A 20,452-nucleotide genomic window follows, 5' to 3' on the forward strand; every position below is an offset into this window, starting at 1 on the left:
ATAGCAATTTAGTCGGCTTTGGGATTTTGTTTCGTTTTTCCAGTATTGTAAGTATGATTCCTTTGATTGGTTCATGATTTTGTTTATTGGAATTCTTTTTTTTGAAGCAGTGCTGGTGTCAGCTTGGTTGGTGAGGTCCAACACCAGCTGACTGAGAGGGCTCGTTTCTGGGCTCAGCTCTTGGTCTTGAAGTGCTTTAAATTGCAGACTCGAATTTGGACTTGAATTTAGATGTAGCCAAAATTTTAATGATCTTTTCTGTATTTTCATTATTACTGGAAAACGGCCCAATTCTGCCCTACATGCATTAGTTGGTGTATTTCTCTGGACTTGTAGAATTTTCCGACAGAATTCTGCATGTAGGGTTTCAATTGGATGTTTGTCCCACATTTTAAAATCCAGTTTATTGAGTGGCCCCCAAACCTCACTTCCATAAAGTGCTATTGGTAGGATTACACTGTCAAATATTTTAGTCCAAATTCTAATTGGGATGTTGATTTTGAATAATTTCATTTTTATTGCATACATTGCTCTGCGGGCTTTTTCTTTGAGTGCCTTCACTGCCATATTAAAGTTTCCCGATGCAGATATGGTCAGACCAAGGTAGGTGTAATTTTTTGTGTGTTCAATTAAGGTGTTGTTCAGGGTGAATTTACATTTTTGTTTCTGACATCTGGGTTTTTTTTGGAAAATCATGATTTTAGTTTTTTGGAAATTTACTGCCAGGGCCCAATTATGGCAATATTGCTCCAGAATATTAATGTTTTGTTGAAGACCTTCTTTGGTTGGTGATAGAAGTACCAAGTCATCAGCATATAGCAGGTATTTCACCTCTGTGTCAAATAGTGTGAGTCCTGGGGCTGGAGATTGGTCCAACATGTCTGCTAATTCATTGATATAAATGTTGAAAAGATTTGGACTCAAATTGCAGCCTTGTCTCACACCTCGACATTGTGAAAAAAATTCTGTTCTTTGGTTTTTGATTTTTATTGCACACTTATTTTCTGTGTACATACATTTTATTAAGTCATACACCTTACCACCAAGCCCACTTTGTAGAATTTTGTAGAATAGCCCTTCGTGCCAAATCGAATCAAATGCTTTTTTAAAGTCAATAAAGCAAGCAAAGATTTTGCCCTCTTTTTTTTGGTGGACGTGTTTATTAATTAGTGTGTGTAAGGTGTATATATGGTCAGTAGTGCGATGGTTAGGGAGAAAGACAATTTGACATTTACTTATTACATTTTTTTCTTGAAGAAAGGTTTGAATTCTTGAATTCAAAATGCTACAGAAAATCTTTCCCAAGTTACTGTTGACGCAAATTCCCCTGTAATTATTGGGGTCTGATTTGTCTCCACTTTTGTGGATAGGGGAGATGAGCCCCTGGTTCCAGACATCAGGGAAGCAGCCAGAAGTTAAAACCATGTTGAACAATTTAAGCACAGCATTTTGCAACTCAGGTGTGCTGTTTTTCAGCATTTCATTTCTGATGTTGTCTACACCACAAGCCTTTTTTGATTTAATAGATTTGAGCTTTTCATTTAGTTCTTGTTGGGTTATTGGGTAATCTAATGGATTTTGGTTGTTTTTAATGACTGATTCCAGGATGTTCAATTTTTCTTTAATTTCTAATTGGTTCTGGTTTAAGTCTTTTTGTGGGATGTTTTTGTATAGATTATCAAAGTAAGTTTTCCAAATTCCTACATCTTGTATGGCTAATTCTTGTGGCTTTGTTGTGCTTAAATTGTTCCACATGTCCCAGAACTGATTTTGGTCAATTGCGTTTTCAATTTCATCAAGTGTCTTGTTGGTATAATTCAATTTCTTGCATTTCAGTGTTTGTTTATACTGTTTCAGAGTTTCAAAGTATTCATATCGTAGCTCTGGGTTGTTTTGCTGCTTATGTTTTTTGTTTGACATTTGTCTTAGGTGTTTTCTAATTGTTTTACATTCATTATCAAACCATTTGTCAGAAACATTTTGATTTTTGCTTCTGATGTTGCATTGCTTTGGTTTTCTCAAATTTGCTTTCGATGCTGCTTTTTGGAATATGCAGTTGATGTTTTGGGTAGCTGAATTGACACCATCTTTATTGTTTTGGTACTGTGAGTTATTGAAAAACTGTATAGAGTTCTCTCTCTCTCTCTCAACATATGAATGTTTCGACTCTCTCTCTCTCTCTCAACATATTAATGTTTCGACTCTCTCTCTCTCTCAACCTACGAATGTTTCGACTCTCTCTCTCAACATATGAATGTTTCGACTCTCTCTCTCTCAACATACGAATGTTTTGACTCTCTCTCTCTCTCAACACATGAATGTTTCGACTCTCTCTCTCTCTCTCAACATATTAATGTTTCGACTCTCTCTCTCAACATATTAATGTTTTGACTCTCTCTCTCTCTCAACATACGAATGTTTCGACTCTCTCTCTCTCTCTCAACATATTAATGTTTCGACTCTCTCTCTCTCAACATACGAATGTTTCGACTCTCTCTCTCAACATATTAATGTTTCTACTCTCTCTCTCTCAACACATGAATGTTTCGACTCTCTCTCTCTCAACATACGAATGTTTCGACTCTCTCTCTCTCTCAACATATTAATGTTTCGACTCTCTCTCTCTCTCAACATATGAATGTTTCGACTCTCTCTCTCTCAACATACGAATGTTTCGACTCTCTCTCTCTCTCAACATATTAATGTTTTGACTCTCTCTCTCTCTCAACATATGAATGTTTCGACTCTCTCTCTCTCAACATACGAATGTTTCGACTCTCTCTCTCTCTCAACATATTAATGTTTCGACTCTCTCTCTCAACATATGAATGTTTCGACTCTCTCTCTCTCAACATACGTATGATCAGCTATGAAAAGCCAACTGACATTTGCTCCTGAGGTGTTGAACTGTTGCACCTTCTATAATCACTGTGGTTATTATTTCTGATGTAAAAAGGGCTTTTTGTAAAATGTATTTGATTGATTGATTGTTTGCTGTGCTGGATGTTGTCTATTCACTGACTGTCTGAGTGATGGGACATTTATATAGTATCTGTAACAATTTTTGTTGTGTATTTAATCTGCATTTTAATTTCTTAAAGTGTCAATCAGCAGTAGAAACAGTGTCTCCCTGCTCCTCTTTGGGTAAAACGCTGATTGATGGGCCTGGAGAAATGTAACCACTCTCAGATTAATAGACAGAGCTATAGATACAAGGACTGACCATCCATGATATCAACATTGTAATCCTGTTTCTATGGTCTGTTTCCACTACCATGTACCCAGTTTGCTTTGGATAAAGGTGTCTGCTGAATGGCATATATTATTAAAGTCTACTTTGACACCGGCCAACTAACTAGTGTAGTTACCATTAATTTCCACTAGATGGCAGCCAAAGCTCTAGTTACCATTCATTTCCACTAGATGGCAGCCAAAGCTCTAGTTACCATTCATTTCCACTAGATGGCAGCCAAAGCTCTAGTTACCATTAATTTCCACTAGATGGCGGCTGAAGCTCTAGTTACCATTCATTTCCACTAGATGGCGGCTGAAGTCACTAGTCTAGCGACTGGGACACGGGGTTTGTGTGTGCGTTGAAAGTAGTTTTCATCTTCAAAGCAAGTTAATCTGGTTACGCTTGAACCTGTTATAGTGGACAAGCTAAGTAATATTTTTACACAAGGTACAGGCATCCATGTGGTCCATGTCTTAGGCTTTATTTAGAGATTTACTAAATTGTTTTTTTTTCTTCAAACTTTTCTTCACCTTTTATTTTACGACAGGGATCTTAGACCACCATAAAGAATCCGTCCAGATCCTTGATATTCTTCATCAGTAATTATGGACTGTCCTCTTTCAATTCCAACCACAGGTTTTCAATGGGGTTGAAGTCCGGAGACTGAGATGGCCATTGCAAAAATGTTGATTTTTGTGGTCAATTAACCATTTCTTTGTGAATTTTGATGTGTGCTTGGGGTTACTGTCTGGCAGCAAGACACGTTCATTACAGGAATAATGACGGTAGATAATGCTCTTTACTGTTTGACCAAATCATGGTTTTAACCACACACCCCCAAAATAGGAGGTTTTGAGTGAGGTGAAATATCCGTAACACCCTGTATATAGCCTCCACATTGACTCTGTACCATAACACCCTGTATATAGCCTCCACATTGACTCTGTACCGTAACACCCTGTATATAGCCTCCACATTGACTCTGTACCGTAACACCCTGTATATAGCCTCCACATTGACTCTGTACCATAACACCCTGTATATAGCCTCCACATTGACTCTGTACCGTAACACCCTGTATATAGCCTCCACATTGACTCTGTACCGTAATACCCTGTATATAGCCTCCACATTGACTCTGTACTGTAACACCCTGTATTTAGCCTCCACATTGACTCTGTACCGTAACACCCTGTATATAGCCTCCACATTGACTCTGTACCGTAATACCCTGTATTTAGCCTCCACATTGACTCTGTACCGTAACACCCTGTATATAGCCTCCACATTGACTCTGTACCGTAATACCCTTTATATAGCCTCCACATTAACTCTGTACCGTAACACCCTGTGTATAGCCTCCACATTGACTCTGTACCATAACACCCTGTATATAGCCTCCACATTGACTCTGTACCGTAACACCCTGTATATAGCCTCCACATTGACTCTGCACCGTAATACCCTGTATATAGCCTCCACATTGACTCTGTACCGTAACACCCTGTATATAGCCTCCACATTGACTCTGTACCGTAATACCCTGTATATAGCCTCCACATTGACTCTGTACCGTAACACCCTGTATATAGCCTCCACATTGACTCTGTACCGTAACACCCTGTATATAGCCTCCACATTGACTCTGTACCGTAATACCCTGTATATAGCCTCCACATTGACTCTGTACCGTAACACCCTGTATATAGCCTCCACATTGACTCTGTACCGTAATACCCTGTATATAGCCTCCACATTGACTCTGTACCGTAACACCCTGTATATAGTCTCCACATTGACTCTGTACTGTAACACCCTGTATATAGCCTCCACATTGACTCTGTACCATAACACCCTGTGTATAGCCTCCACATTGACTCTGTACCATAACACCCTGTATATAGCCTCCACATTGACTCTGTACCATAACACCCTGTATATAAACCTGTATTGTTATTTTACTGCTGCTGTTTTTATTTATTTGTTACTTTTATTTTCTATTTTTTACTTAACACTTATTTTTCTTAAAATGTCATTGCAGGTTAGGAGAATTAGGTTAAGGTTAGGAAAAGAGCTGGGGTTAGCCAAGGCCTCTTGATAGGTGCCTGGGCGTTGCCCATTGATCAACCAAAGGCTCGTTATAGGTTAGTATGACAGAGAAATTGAGTAAAAATCATAAATCTTAACAGGCCCATGGGGCTGCCAACCATGTCACCTCTTACATTGTCTTATTTTTGTAAAAAAGCATATTTTTGTGTGTCAATTTTGACCAGCGCATCCAACTATCAATTGAATTTACCACAGGTAGAATCAAGTTGTAGAAACATCTCAAAGGTGATCAATGAAAAGTCTGAATATTTATGTAAATACGATATCAGTTTTTTATTTGTGCAAGCATTTCTAAAAAACAGTTTTTGCTTTGTCATTATGGGGTATTGTGTGTAGATTGATGAGGGAAAAACATTTATTTAACCCATTTTAGAATGAGGCTGTAACGTAACAAAATGTGGAAAAAGTCAAGGGGTCTGAATACTTTCCGAATGCACTGTATGTGAAGGGATGAAAACACATGAGAACAAATGACTCAGTGCCAGTGCTATCCAGGGTCCTTAAGACATCCCTACCCTAACCCTACTCTTACCTTATGTCACACCCTGATCTGTTTCACTTGTCTTTGTGCTCGTCTCCACCCCCCTCCAGGTGTCGCCCGTCTTCCTCATTATCCCCGGTGTATTTATACCCGTGTTCTCTGTTTGTCTGTTGCCAGTTCGTCTTGTCTCGTCAAGTCTACCAGCGTTTTTGTTTTGACTGTACTCCTGTTTCTTGTTAGTTCCTGTTTTCTCCCGGTTGTTGATCATTCTGCCTACCTGACCCTGAGCCTGCCTGCCGTTCTGTACCTTACAGACTTTGCCCTGGATTACTGACCTCTGCCTGCCTTTGACCTGTCGTTTGCCTGCCCCCTGTTTCATAAATAAACATTTATTATTTCAAACGGTCTACATCTGGGTCTTATCCTGAGGTCTGATACCTTAACCCCTAACCTTACTGTAACCGTAACCGTAACCCTAACCGTAACTCTAACCGTAACTCTAACCGTAAACCTTACCATATCTCTAACCGTAAACCTTACCATATCTCTAACCGCAACCCTAACCGTAAACCTTACCATATCTCTAACCGTAAACCTTACCGTAACTCTAACCATAAACATTACCGTAACTCTAACCGTAAACCTTACCGTAACTCAAACCGTAAACCTTACTGTAACTCTAACCGTAAACCTTCCCATAACTCTAACCGTAAACCTTACCGTAACCCTTACTGTAAACCTTACCGTAACCCTTACTGTAAACCTTACCGTAACTCTAACCTTACCGTAACCCTAACTGTACACCTTCTCGTAACCTTAACCGTAAACCTTACCGTAACCCTAACTGTAAACCTTCCCGTAACTCTAACCGTAAACCATACCGTAACCCTTACTGTAAACCTTACCTTAACCCTTACTGTAAACCTTACCGTAACTCTAACCTCACCGTAACCCTAACTGTACACCTTACCATAACCTTAACCGTAAACCTTACCGTAACTCTAACCGTAAACCTTACCGTAACCCTAACCGTAAACCTTACCATATCTCTAACCGTAAACCTTACCGTAACACTAACCGTAAACCTTACCGTAACCCTTACTGTAAACCTTATCGTAACTTTAACTCTAACTGTAAACCTTAGAGGGGGAGAAGAGAGAGGAGAGAGAGGAGTGGGGGAAGAGAGAGGAGAGAGAGGAGAGGGGGAAGAGAGAGGAGAGGGGGAAGAGAGAGGAGAGAGAGAGGAGAGGGGGAAGAGAGAGGAGAGAGAGGAGAGGGGGAATAGAGAGGAGAGGGGGAAGAGAGAGTAGACGGGGGAAGAGAGAGGAGTAGGGGAAGAGAGAGAGGAGTGGGGGAAGAGAGAGGAGAGAGAGGAGAGGGGAAGAGAGAGGAGAGAGAGGAGAGGGGGAAGAGAGAGGAGAGGGGGAAGAGAGAGGAGAGAGACGAGTGGGGAAGAGAGAGGAGAGAGAGGAGAGGGGGAAGAGAGAGGAGTGTGGGAAGAGAGAGGAGAGAGAGGAGAGGGGGAAGAGAGAGGAGAGGGGGAAGAGAGAGGAGTGGGGGAAGAGAGAGGAGAGAGAGGAGAGGGGTAAGAGAGAGGAGAGAGAGGAGTGTTGGAAGAGAGAGGAGAGGGGGAAGAGAGAGGAGAGAGAGGAGAGGTGGAAGAGAGAGGAGAGGGGGAAGATAGAGGAGTGAGGAGTGGGGGGAGAGGAGAGAGACGAGTGGGGAAGAGAGAGAGGAGTGGGGGAATATATAGACATTTAGCAAGGTTGTCCTGTATCATTCTATTGTATTACTCATCTCCTAGCAGCGTTACAAACACATGGAGGGAGGAAGAGAGAGAATATTCACTTTATATATTATCTACCTCACTTGCTTTGGCAATGTTAACACATGTTTCCCATGCCAATAAAGCCCTTGAATTGAAATTGAATTGAGAGAGAGAGAGAGAGAGAGAGAGAGAGAAGGCATAAATGCAGAGAGCGTCACCCTCGTCTAAGTGTTCCCCCTCTAGAGAGGGTTGATGACATGAAGAAGGGCAGAAGGAAGTTGTACTGTACCTCTCCCACACCAGTCTGCAGTATCTTCAACCCTGTCTCAGACTCCAGAAAGGACTTCTGAGATGCTGACAGAGACAAAAACACACAACAAACCAAAACAGTCGTTATTCACAATTTTTAACACACTATTCTGTCTATGCCCACTGGTTCCACTAGAACCCACTGGATTATCCAATTACATTGATTACAGACAAAATACAAACCCTCCAACCCAAAATGTCCTGTGTTGTTGATCTTTGTGTTCTTTGTGTTGTCTTAAATGAAATAAAATATACAGACCACAATTCCAACTTTAACATCATCCTCAGCTCTGGCATCTTTTATTTGGAACGAAGGACTGATCACCCCAATCCACAAAAGTGGAGACAAATTTTACCCCAATAAATACCATGGGATATGAGTCAACAGCAACCTTGGGAAAATCCTCTGCATTATCATTAACAGCAGACTCGTACAGATTTCACTATGTACAGACTCAGTGAGCATAGCCTTGCTATTGAGAAAGGCTGCCGTAGTCAGACCTGGCTCTCAAGAGAAGACAGGCTATGTACAGACTCAGTGAGCATAGCCTTGCTATTGAGAAAGGCTGCCGTAGTCAGACCTGGCTCTCAAGAGAAGACAGGCTATGTACAGACTCAGTGAGCATAGCCTTGCTATTGAGAAAGGCCACCGTAGTCAGACCTGGCTCTCAAGAGAAGACAGGCTATGTGCTCACTGCCCACAAAATGAGGTGGAAACTGAGCTGCACTTCCTAACCTCCTGTCCAACATATGGCCATATTAGAGATACATATTTCCCTCAGATTACACAGATCCACAAAGAATTTGAAAACAAATCCAATTTTTTATAAACTCCCATATCTACTGGGTGAAATACCACAGTGTGCCATCACAGCAGCAAGATTTGTGACCTGTTGCCACAAGAAAAGGGCAAGCAGTGAAGAACAAACACCAGTGTAAATACAACCCATATTTATGCTTATTTATTTTCCTTTGTGTTCTTTAACCATTTGTACATTGTTACAACACTGTATATATTTTATATATAATATGACACTTGTAATGTCTTTATTGTTTTGAAACTTCTGTATGTGTAATGTTTACTGTTCATTTTTATTGTTTAATTAACTTTTGTATATTATTTACCTCACTTGCTTTGGCAATGTTAACACATGTTTCCCATGCCAATAAAGCCCCTTGAATTGAATTGAATTGAGAGAGAGAGACAGAGAGAGAGAAACAGAGAGACAGAGAGAGAGAGCGAGAGAGAGAGAGAGAGACATAGAGAGAGACAGAGAAAGACAGAGAGGGAGAGAGACAGAGAGAGACAGAGAGAGAGAGACATAGAGAGAGAGACATAGAGAGAGAGACATAGAGACAGAGACAGAAAGAGAGAGAGAGAGAGAGACATAGAGAGAGAGACATAGAGACAGAGACATAGAGACAGAGACAGGGAGAGAGAGAGAGAGAGAGAGAGAGAGAGAGAGAGAGAGAGAGATAGAGAGAGAGAGATGTTCTCACCAGCCTTCTCAGCCATATCCTCTGCACTCATGTTCTGAGGGTTCTGCCTGATCCTGAACGTCAGGGCAGGGCCCACCACACTGGAGGAACAAAATGAGTCGATTAGCTTACACACACATGCCTACACACAAACACACCACACACACACACAGTGCACTACCTGATGTTGATGAAGCTGCTGGTAGTCAGGTGGATCCTCTCTGCAAGTACGCCCAGTAGTTTCACCCCATTATACAGACTGAGAGGACTGGAGAACAATAACAACACCAACCACAACACACAATCAACACGTTCATCAACATGCATATGACCTTAGAGACTCAACATCACAGCATGTGACCTTACGGCCTAGACTCAACATCACAGCATGTGACCTTAGGGCCTAGACTCAACATCACAGCATATGACCTGAGAGTCTAGTCTCAAAATCACAGCATAAAACCCTAGAGACTCAACATCACAGCATGTGACCTGAGTCTAGACTCAACATCACAGCATGTGAACTTAGAGACTCAACATCACAGCATGTGACCTTAGAGACTCAACATCACAGCATGTGACCTTAGAGACTCAACATCACAGCATAAAGCCCTAGAGACTCAACATCACAGCATGTGACCTGAGTCTAGACTCAATATCACAGCATAAAACCCTAGAGACTCAACATCACAGCCTGTGACCTGAGTCGAGACTCAACATCACAGCATGTGACCTTAGATACTCAACATCACAGCATGTGACCTTAGAGACTCAACATCACAGCATAAAACCCTAGAGACTCAACATCACAGCATGTGACCTGAGTCGAGACTCAACATCACAGCATGTGACCTTAGATACTCAACATCACAGCATGTGACCTGAGTCAAGACTCAACATCACAGCATGTGACCTTGCCATCCGGCATTGACGAGCTAATGATACAAGGGACTCAGGCACCGATACATTTAACGTACGTCATATCCATTTGTAACAGGATGACCCAGTCCAGCCTGTATTATGTACTATGAGAGGTTATTAAACTAGATATTCACACAGTCAGTTACCAGAACAGACCTCTGGTTGGTGACGATGTATCCATACTTCTCCCTGTCTGCTGTTCCCCTCTCAGCAGCTGGGATATTGGAGCTTTTCACCTTCTCTTTCACATCCTCCACAGAGACGGAGGAGTCCTTGGCCGTCACGCTGCCCTCTAGAGGTGCCGTGATGGGGGGACTAGTGGCAGCTGAGGCCAGGGTAGGGACCACTTTGGGCCCACGGACAAGGACGGGAGCTTTCTCTACCTTTTCGGGCACTGTGTCACTGCTTTTAAGAACCTGCTGAGTCTGTGTATAGGAGGAAGAGGTGGAGGGAAGACGGAGGAGGAAGAGGCAGAGGAGGAGGAGCAGGAGGAGGTCGAAGGAGGAAGGAAGATGAAGATGAGGAAGATGAGGAGGAGAAGGAGGAGGAGGCGAAGGAGGAAGGAAGATGAAGATGAGGAAGATGAGGAGGAGGAGCAGAAGGAGGTGGAGGGAAGATGGAGGAGGAAGAGGCAGAGGAGGAGGAGCATGAGGAGGCGGAGGAGGTGAAGGAGGAAGGAAGATGAAGATGAGGAAGATGAGGAGGAGGAGCAGGAGGAGGTGGAGGGAAGATGGAGGAGGAAGAGGAGGAAGAGGCAGAGGAAGAGGAGCAGGAGGAGGCGAAGGAGGAAGGAGGATGAAGATGAGGAGGAGAAGAAGGAGGAGGAGCAGGAGGAGGTGGAGGGAAGATGGAAGAGGAAGAGGAGGAAGAGGCAGAGGAGGAGGAGCAGGAGGAGGCGAAGGAGGAATGAAGATGAGGAGGAGAAGAAGAAGGAGGAGGACACACATGAAGATTATGGTTATACGGTCATTGTGTTACAGTAAACAACATGTTTTCGTCACATGACATTTGATGTACTTTATGTACCATGTATACTCCTGTCTGATCTGAACATACCTTCTTTGGATCATTGGTAAGTGGCTCTGAAAAACAAGAGGGAGCAATATAAAGGCCTTTTTCAACAAGGCAGATGGAGTATAGGAAATGACTCATGTAATGTATTCATTATTCATTGGTATTAAATGACTATGGGCCTTTCTGTGTGCAGACAGATATACCCCCTTTTCACACATATCGAGCCAAACCAAGATGTACTGCGCTAGCCTTGTGAGGCATCCCACCATAGTTTACACGAACTGTGTTGAAAAGGACTGCCCTGATATGCCATCCTGGCAGCTCGTGAGATTAGGATGGTCCAACAAGAGGAAAAGGGTAACAGTGTGCTGTAGTACGTGGGCACAGCACTTCACAGGTCATTTTGTATACCAACCTGGTCTCAGAGCATTTTGTATTATTCTGTATGCAAATCCGAAGGCTCTCCATTTGGAATGATATGTTACGTTTTTGTATGATTACACAAGACAGATGGTTACTTGAGGCAAAATCAACTAGAGGGTGGTTGGTCGGGGTGGATGGGTAACGCGAATGTCTAGCAACCCAAAAGTTGCGAGTTTGAATCTCATCACTTACAAATTTAGCATTTTAGCGAATTAGCAACTTTCAACTACCTGCAACTTGTTAGCTACTTTGCAACTACTTAGCATGTTAACAAGCCTTCACCTAACCTTAAACCGTTAACCTAACTCCTAAACTTAATTGTAACCTTAACCCTAACTCCTAACCCGAACCCCTAGCCTAGCTAACGTTAGCAAGCTAGCTAGAATTCGTAGCATTTTGTAAATTCATAACATATTGTACATTTACCAAATTCGTAACATATTGCACATTTTGCAAATTCATTACATACAATATGAATTGTAATTATACGAAATGTGCGATTGACATCCACAAATGAATACATACCAAACTAAACGTAACGTATCATACTAAACGGAGTGACTTACGCACAGAATAATACAAAATGCTCTGAGACCAGGTTGCTGGAAATTCAATAAAAAGGACAGACTGGGAGGCAAAAAAAATAAGGAAATCTGTATCATTTATTTAACGACTCATGTAATGTGTAATGTGTTGTAAGTAAGTACCTATGTTGTCCTTGTCCTCAGCCTGCATCAGCTGCAGCACCACAGCCAGTCTGTAGAGCTGCTGGGGGGTCAGCTCTCTAGGGTCAATACCATACCTGTCCAGGGTCTCCACCATACGCTGTAGGATAGACTCTACACAGACAGGAGACTATGTCAGTATTGGAGAGTAGTGAACTACATATAGTTCAACTAGTAATTTAGTTACATTTTGTTGTAGTTTGGTGGTAGTTGAACTAAATTCAAATCTTGGCAGTGTTTTCAGTAGTTAATTACTTTTTACCATGTAGCGGTGTAGCTAGCTACTGGAACTACACACTACTGTTTTACCATGTAGCGGTGTAGCTAACTACTGGAACTACACACTACTGTTTTACCAGGTAGCGGTGTAGCTAACTACTGGAACTACACACTACTGTTTTACCATGTAGCGGTGTAGCTAACTACTGGAACTACACACTACTGTTTTACCATGTAGCTAACTACTGGAACTACACCCTACTGTTTTACCATGTAGCGGTGTAGCTAGCTACTGGAAAAACCCATTGTGATTGGCCCATGGCAGCACCCATATCTAGTCATGTGAAATCCATAGATTAGGGCCTAATGAGTTTATTGAAATTGACTGATTTCCTCATATGAACTATAACTCAGTCAAATCTTGTTGCGTGTTGGGTTTATATTATTGTTGCGTGTTGGGTTTATAATCTTGTTGCGTGTTGGGTTTATAATCTTGTTGCGTGTTGGGTTTATATTATTGTTGCGTGTTGGGTTTATATTCTTGTTGCGTGTTGGGTTTATAATCTTGTTGCGTGTTGGGTTTATATTCTTGTTGCGTGTTGGGTTTATATTCTTGTTACGTACAGCTAAAAAAGTAGTAAGTGGTCAAAATTTGCTAATTAGCTAAAATGATCCGTGATGAGATTCAAACTTGCAACGTTTGGAATACTAGATGTTTACGTTATACACCCACTCTGACCACCCAACCAACCACCCACCCGTCCAACCAACCAACCAACCAACCATCCTGACCAACCAACCAAACACCCTGACCACCCAACCAACCAACCAACCACCCTGACCACCCACCCAAGACCACCAGCCCAAGACAAAGGGACTCTCCCACCCAAGACCACCCGCCCAAGACAAAGGGACTCTTTCGCCCAAGACAAAGGGACTCTTTCGCCCAAGACAAAGGGACTCTCCCACGCAAGACAAAGGGACTCTCCCGCCCAAGACAAAGGGACTCTTTCGCCCAAGACAAAGGGACTCTTTCGCCAAAGACAAAGGGACTCTTTCGCCCAAGACAAAGGGACACTTTCGCCCAAGACAAAGGGACTCTCCTGCCCAAGACAAAGGGACTCTTTCGCCCAAGACAAAGGGACTGTTTCATCCAAGACAAAGGGACTCTTTCGCCCAAGACAAAGGGACTCTTTCGTCCAAGACAAAGGGACTCTTTCACCCAAGACAAAGGGACTCTTTCGCCCAAGACAAAGGGACTCTCCCGCCCAAGACAAAGGGACTCTTTCGCCCAAGACAAAGGGAATCTCCCGCCCAAGACAAAGGGACTCTTTCGCCCAAGACAAAGGGACTCTTTCGTCCAAGACAAAGGGACTCTTTCGCCCAAGACAAAGGGACTCTTTCGCCCAAGACAAAGGGACTCTTTCGCCCAAGACAAAGGGACTCTCCTGCCCAAGACAAAGGGAATCTCCCGCCCAAGACAAAGGGACACTCCCGCCCAAGACAAAGGGAATCTCCCGCCCAAGACAAAGGGACTCTTTCGCCCAAGACAAAGGGACTCTCCCGCCCAAGACAAAGGGACTCTCCCGCCCAAGACAAAGGGAATCTCCCGCCCAAGACAAAGGGACTCTTTCGCCCAAGACAAAGGGACTCTTTCGCCCAAGACATAGGGGCTCTTTCGCCCAAGACAAAGGGAATCTCCCGCCCAAGACAAAGGGACTCTCCCGCCCAAGACAAAGGGACTTTCCCGCCCAAGACAAAGGGACTCTCCCGCCCAAGACAAAGGGACTCTTTCTCCCAAGACAAAGGGACTCTCCCACCCAAGACAAAGGGACTCTTTCGCCCAAGACAAAGGGACTCTTTCACCCAAGACAAAGGGACTCTCCCACCCAAGACAAAGGGACTCTCCCGCCCAAGACAAAGGGACTCTTTCGCCCAAGACAAAGGGACTCTTTCGCCCAAGACAAAGGGACACTCCCGCCCAAGACAAAGGGAATCTCCCGCCCAAGACAAAGGGACTCTTTCGCCCAAGACAAAGGGACTCTCCCGCCCAAGACAAAGGGACTCTCCCGCCCAAGACAAAGGGAATCTCCCGCCCAAGACAAAGGGACTCTTTCGCCCAAGACAAAGGGACTCTTTCGCCCAAGACATAGGGGCTCTTTCGCCCAAGACAAAGGGAATCTCCCGCCCAAGACAAAGGGACTCTCCCGCCCAAGACAAAGGGACTTTCCCGCCCAAGACAAAGGGACTCTCCCGCCCAAGACAAAGGGACTCTTTCTCCCAAGACAAAGGGACTCTCCCACCCAAGACAAAGGGACTCTTTCGCCCAAGACAAAGGGACTCTTTCACCCAAGACAAAGGGACTCTCCCACCCAAGACAAAGGGACTCTCCCGCCCAAGACAAAGGGACTCTTTCGCCCAAGACAAAGGGACTCTTTCGCCCAAGACAAAGGGACTCTTTCGCAAAAGACAAAGGGACTCTTTCGCCCAAGACAAAGGGACTCTTTCACCCAAGACAAAGGGACTCTTTCGCACAAGACAAAGGGACTCTCCCGCCCAAGAGAAAGGGACTCTTTTGCCCAAGACAAAGGGAATCTCCCACCCAAGACAAAGGGACTCTTTCGCCCAAGACAAAGGGACTCTTTCGTCCAAGACAAAGGGACTCTTTCGCCCAAGACAAAGGGACTCTTTCGTCCAAGACAAAGGGACTCTTTCACCCAAGACAAAGGGACTCTTTCGCCCAAGACAAAGGGAATCTCCCGCCCAAGACAAAGGGACTCTTTCGCCCAAGACAAAGGGACTCTTTCGCCCAAGACATAGGGGCTCTTTCGCCCAAGACAAAGGGAATCTCCCGCCCAAGACAAAGGGACTCTCAAAGGGAATCTCCCACCCAAGACAAAGGGACTCTTTCGCCCAAGACAAAGGGACTCTTTCGTCCAAGACAAAGGGACTCTTTCACCTAAGACAAAGGGACTCTTTCGCCCAAGACAACAGGAATCTCCCGCCCAAGACAAAGGGACTCTTTCGCCCAAGACAAAGGGAATCTCCCGCCCAAGACAAAGGGACTCTTTCGCCCAAGACAAAGGGACTCTTTTGTCCAAGACAAAGGGACCCTTTCGCCCAAGACAAAGGGACTCTTTCGCCCAAGACAAAGGGACTCTCCCGCCCAAGACAAAGGGAATCTCCCGCCCAAGACAAAGGGACTCTTTCGCCCAAGACAAATGGAATCTCCCGCCCAAGACAAAGGGAATCTCCCGCCCAAGACAAAGGGAATCTCCCGCCCAAGACAAAGGGACTCTCCCGCCAAAGACAAAGGGAATCTCCCGCCCAAGACAAAGGGAATCTCCCGCCCAAGACAAAGGGAATCTCCCGCCCAAGACAAAGGGAATCTCCCGCCCAAGACAAAGGGAATCTCCCGCCCAAGACAAAGGGACTCTTTCACCCAAGACAAAGGGACTCTTTCACCCAAGACAAAGGGAATCTCCCGAACAAGACAAAGGGACTCTTTCACCCAAGACAAAGGTAATCTCCCGCCCAAGACAACAGGAATCTCCCGCCCAAGACAAAGGGACTCTCCCGCCCAAAACAAAGGGAATCTCCCGCCCAAGACAAAGGGAATCTCCCGAACAAGACAAAGGGACTCTTGCACCCAAGACAAAGGGACTCTTTCACCCAAGACAAAGGGACTCTCCCGCCCAAGACAAAGGGACTCTCCCGCCCAAGACAAAGGGAATCTCCCTCCCAAGACAAAGGGACTCTCCCGCCCAAGACAAAGGGAATCTCCCGCCCAAGACAAAGGGACTATTTCGCCCAAGACAAAGGGAATCTCCCGCCCAAGACAAAGGGAATCTCCCGCCCAAGACATAGGGAATCTCCCGCCCAAGACAAAGGGAATCTCCCGCCCAAGACAAAGGGAATCTCCCCCCCAAGACAAAGGGACTCTCCCGCCCAAGACAAAGGGACTCTCCCGCTCAAGACAAAGGGAATCTCCCGCCCAAGACAAAGGGACTCTCCCGCCCAAGACAAAGGGAATCTCCCGCCCAAGACAAAGGGAATCTCCCGCCCAAGACAAAGGGAATCTCCCGCCCAAGACAAAGGGACTCTCCCGCCCAAGACAAAGGGAATCTCCCGCCCAAGACAACGGGAATCTCCCGCCCAAGACAAAGGGACTCTCCCGCCCAAGAAAAAGGGACTTTCCCTCCCAAGACAAAGGGACTCTCCCGCCCAAGACAAAGGGACTCTTTCGCCCAAGACAAAGGGACTCTTTCACCCAAGACAAAGGGACTCTCCCACCCAAGACAAAGGGACTCTCCCGCCCAAGACAAAGGGACTCTTTCGCCCAAGACAAAGGGACTCTTTCGCCCAAGACAAAGGGACTCTTTCGCCAAAGACAAAGGGACTCTTTCGCCCAAGACAAAGGGACTCTTTCACCCAAGACAAAGGGACTCTTTCGCACAAGACAAAGGGACTCTCCCGCCCAAGAGAAAGGGACTCTTTTGCCCAAGACAAAGGGAATCTCCCACCCAAGAAAAAGGGACTCTTTTGCCCAAGACAAAGGGACTCTTTCGTCCAAGACAAAGGGACTCTTTCACCCAAGACAAAGGGACTCTTTCGCCAAAGACAAAGGGACTCTTTCGCCCAAGACAAAGGGACTCTTTCACCCAAGACAAAGGGACTCTTTCGCACAAGACAAAGGGACTCTCCCGCCCAAGAGAAAGGGACTCTTTTGCCCAAGACAAAGGGAATCTCCCACCCAAGACAAAGGGACTCTTTCGCCCAAGACAAAGGGACTCTTTCGTCCAAGACAAAGGGACTCTTTCGCCCAAGACAAAGGGACTCTTTCGTCCAAGACAAAGGGACTCTTTCACCCAAGACAAAGGGACTCTTTCGCCCAAGACAAAGGGAATCTCCCGCCCAAGACAAAGGGACTCTTTCGCCCAAGACAAAGGGACTCTTTCGCCCAAGACATAGGGGCTCTTTCGCCCAAGACAAAGGGAATCTCCCGCCCAAGACAAAGGGACTCTCCCGCCCAAGAAAAAGGGACTTTCCCTCCCAAGACAAAGGGACTCTCCCGCCCAAGACAAAGGGACTCTTTCGCCCAAGACAAAGGGACTCTCCCACCCAAGACAAAGGGACTCTTTCGCCCAAGACAAAGGGACTCTTTCACCCAAGACAAAGGGACTCTCCCACCCAAGACAAAGGGACTCTCCCGCCCAAGACAAAGGGACTCTTTCGCCCAAGACAAAGGGACTCTTTCGCCCAAGACAAAGGGACTCTTTCGCCAAAGACAAAGGGACTCTTTCGCCCAAGACAAAGGGACTCTTTCGCCCAAGACAAAGGGACTCTTTCGTCCAAGACAAAGGGACTCTTTCACCGAAGACAAAGGGACTCTTTCGCCAAAGACAAAGGGACTCTTTCGCCCAAGACAAAGGGACTCTTTCACCCAAGACAAAGGGACTCTTTCGCACAAGACAAAGGGACTCTCCCGCCCAAGAGAAAGGGACTCTTTTGCCCAAGACAAAGGGAATCTCCCACCCAAGACAAAGGGACTCTTTCGCCCAAGACAAAGGGACTCTTTCGTCCAAGACAAAGGGACTCTTTCATCCAAGACAAAGGGACTCTTTCGCCCAAGACAAAGGGACTCTCCCGCCCAAGACAAAGGGACTCTTTCGCCCAAGACAAAGGGAATCTCCCGCCCAAGACAAAGGGACTCTTTCGTCCAAGACAAAGGGACTATTTTGTCCAAGACAAAGGGACCCTTTCGCCCAAGACAAAGGGACTCTTTCGCCCAAGACAAAGGGACTCTCCCGCCCAAGACAAAGGGAATCTCCCGCCCAAGACAAAGGGACTCTTTCGCCCAAGACAAATGGAATCTCCCGCCCAAGACAAAGGGAATCTCCCGCCCAAGACAAAGGGAATCTCCCGCCCAAGACAAAGGGACTCTCCCGCCAAAGACAAAGGGAATCTCCCGCCCAAGACAAAGGGAATCTCCCGCCCAAGACAAAGGGAATCTCCCGCCCAAGACAAAGGGAATCTCCCGCCCAAGACAAAGGGAATCTCCCGCCCAAGACAAAGGGACTCTTTCACCCAAGACAAAGGGACTCTTTCACCCAAGACAAAGGGAATCTCCCGAACAAGACAAAGGGACTCTTTCACCCAAGACAAAGGTAATCTCCCGCCCAAGACAACAGGAATCTCCCGCCCAAGACAAAGGGACTCTCCCGCCCAAAACAAAGGGAATCTCCCGCCCAAGACAAAGGGAATCTCCCGAACAAGACAAAGGGACTCTTGCACCCAAGACAAAGGGACTCTTTCACCCAAGACAAAGGGACTCTCCCGCCCAAGACAAAGGGACTCTCCCGCCCAAGACAAAGGGAATCTCCCTCCCAAGACAAAGGGACTCTCCCGCCCAAGACAAAGGGAATCTCCCGCCCAAGACAAAGGGACTATTTCGCCCAAGACAAATGGAATCTCCCGCCCAAGACAAAGGGAATCTCCCGCCCAAGACATAGGGAATCTCCCGCCCAAGACAAAGGGAATCTCCCGCCCAAGACAAAGGGAATCTCCCCCCCAAGACAAAGGGACTCTCCCGCCCAAGACAAAGGGACTCTCCCGCTCAAGACAAAGGGAATCTCCCGCCCAAGACAAAGGGACTCTCCCGCCCAAGACAAAGGGAATCTCCCGCCCAAGACAAAGGGAATCTCCCGCCCAAGACAATGGGAATCTCCCGCCCAAGAAAAGGGACTCTCCCGCCCAAGACAAAGGGAATCTCCCGCCCAAGACAAAGGGAATCTCCCGCCCAAGACAAAGGGACTCTCCCGCCCAAGACAAAGGGAATCTCCCGCCCAAGACAACGGGAATCTCCCGCCCAAGACAAAGGGACTCTCCCGCCCAAGAAAAAGGGACTTTCCGTCCCAAGACAAAGGGACTCTCCCGCCCAAGACAAAGGGACTCTTTCGCCCAAGACAAAGGGACTCTCCCACCCAAGACAAAGGGACTCTTTCGCCCAAGACAAAGGGACTCTTTCACCCAAGACAAAGGGACTCTCCCACCCAAGACAAAGGGACTCTTTCGCCCAAGACAAAGGGAATCTCCCGCCCAAGACAAAGGGACTCTTTCGCCCAAGACAAAGGGACTCTTTTGTCCAAGACAAAGGGACCCTTTCGCCCAAGACAAAGGGACTCTTTCGCCCAAGACAAAGGGACTCTCCCGCCCAAGACAAAGGGAATCTCCCGCCCAAGACAAAGGGACTCTTTCGCCCAAGACAAATGGAATCTCCCGCCCAAGACAAAGGGAATCTTCGCCCAAGACAAAGGGAATCTTCCCGCCAAGACAAAGGGACTCTTCCCGCCAAGACAAAGGGAATCTTCCGCCCAAGACAAAGGGACTCTCCCGCCCAAGACAAAGGGAATCTCCCGCCCAAGACAAAGGGACTCTTCCGCCCAAGACAAAGGGACTCTCCCGCCCAAGACAAAGGGAATCTCCCGCCCAAGACAAAGGGAATCTCCCGCCCAAGACAAAGGGACTCTCCCGCCCAAGACAAAAGGGATCTTCCGTCCCAAGACAAAGGGACTCTCCCGCCCAAGACAAAGGGACTCTTCCCGCCCAAGACAAAGGGACTCTCCCGCCCAAGACAAAGGGAATCTCCCGCCCAAGACAAAGGGACTCTTTCGACCCAAGACAAAGGGACTCTTCCGCCCAAGACAAAGGGGACTCTTTCGCCCAAGACAAAGGGAATCTCCCGCCCAAGACAAAGGGACTCTCCCGCC

At 46.0% G+C, this 20,452-nt stretch overlaps 1 protein-coding gene across 1 annotated transcript in view; it reads right to left on the reverse strand.

Annotated features, from left to right (window-relative positions):
• The window catches only part of LOC110504940 (neuropilin-2-like), a gene marked incomplete at its 5' end in the record, with an annotated part of 288,221 nt that overhangs the window by 38,985 nt on the left and 228,784 nt on the right, over positions 1–20,452 (reverse strand). The window contains 6 exons of the mRNA XM_036965260.1: positions 7,883–7,947; positions 9,403–9,482; positions 9,563–9,649; positions 10,459–10,727; positions 11,359–11,384; positions 12,447–12,578. Of these exons, the coding sequence (XP_036821155.1) occupies positions 7,883–7,947; positions 9,403–9,482; positions 9,563–9,649; positions 10,459–10,727; positions 11,359–11,384; positions 12,447–12,578 (659 nt within the window). The remainder of the gene's footprint in view (positions 1–7,882; positions 7,948–9,402; positions 9,483–9,562; positions 9,650–10,458; positions 10,728–11,358; positions 11,385–12,446; positions 12,579–20,452) is intronic.

Source organism: Oncorhynchus mykiss, chromosome 3, assembly GCF_013265735.2.
Source record: "Oncorhynchus mykiss isolate Arlee chromosome 3, USDA_OmykA_1.1, whole genome shotgun sequence".
NCBI lineage: Eukaryota > Metazoa > Chordata > Actinopteri > Salmoniformes > Salmonidae > Oncorhynchus > Oncorhynchus mykiss.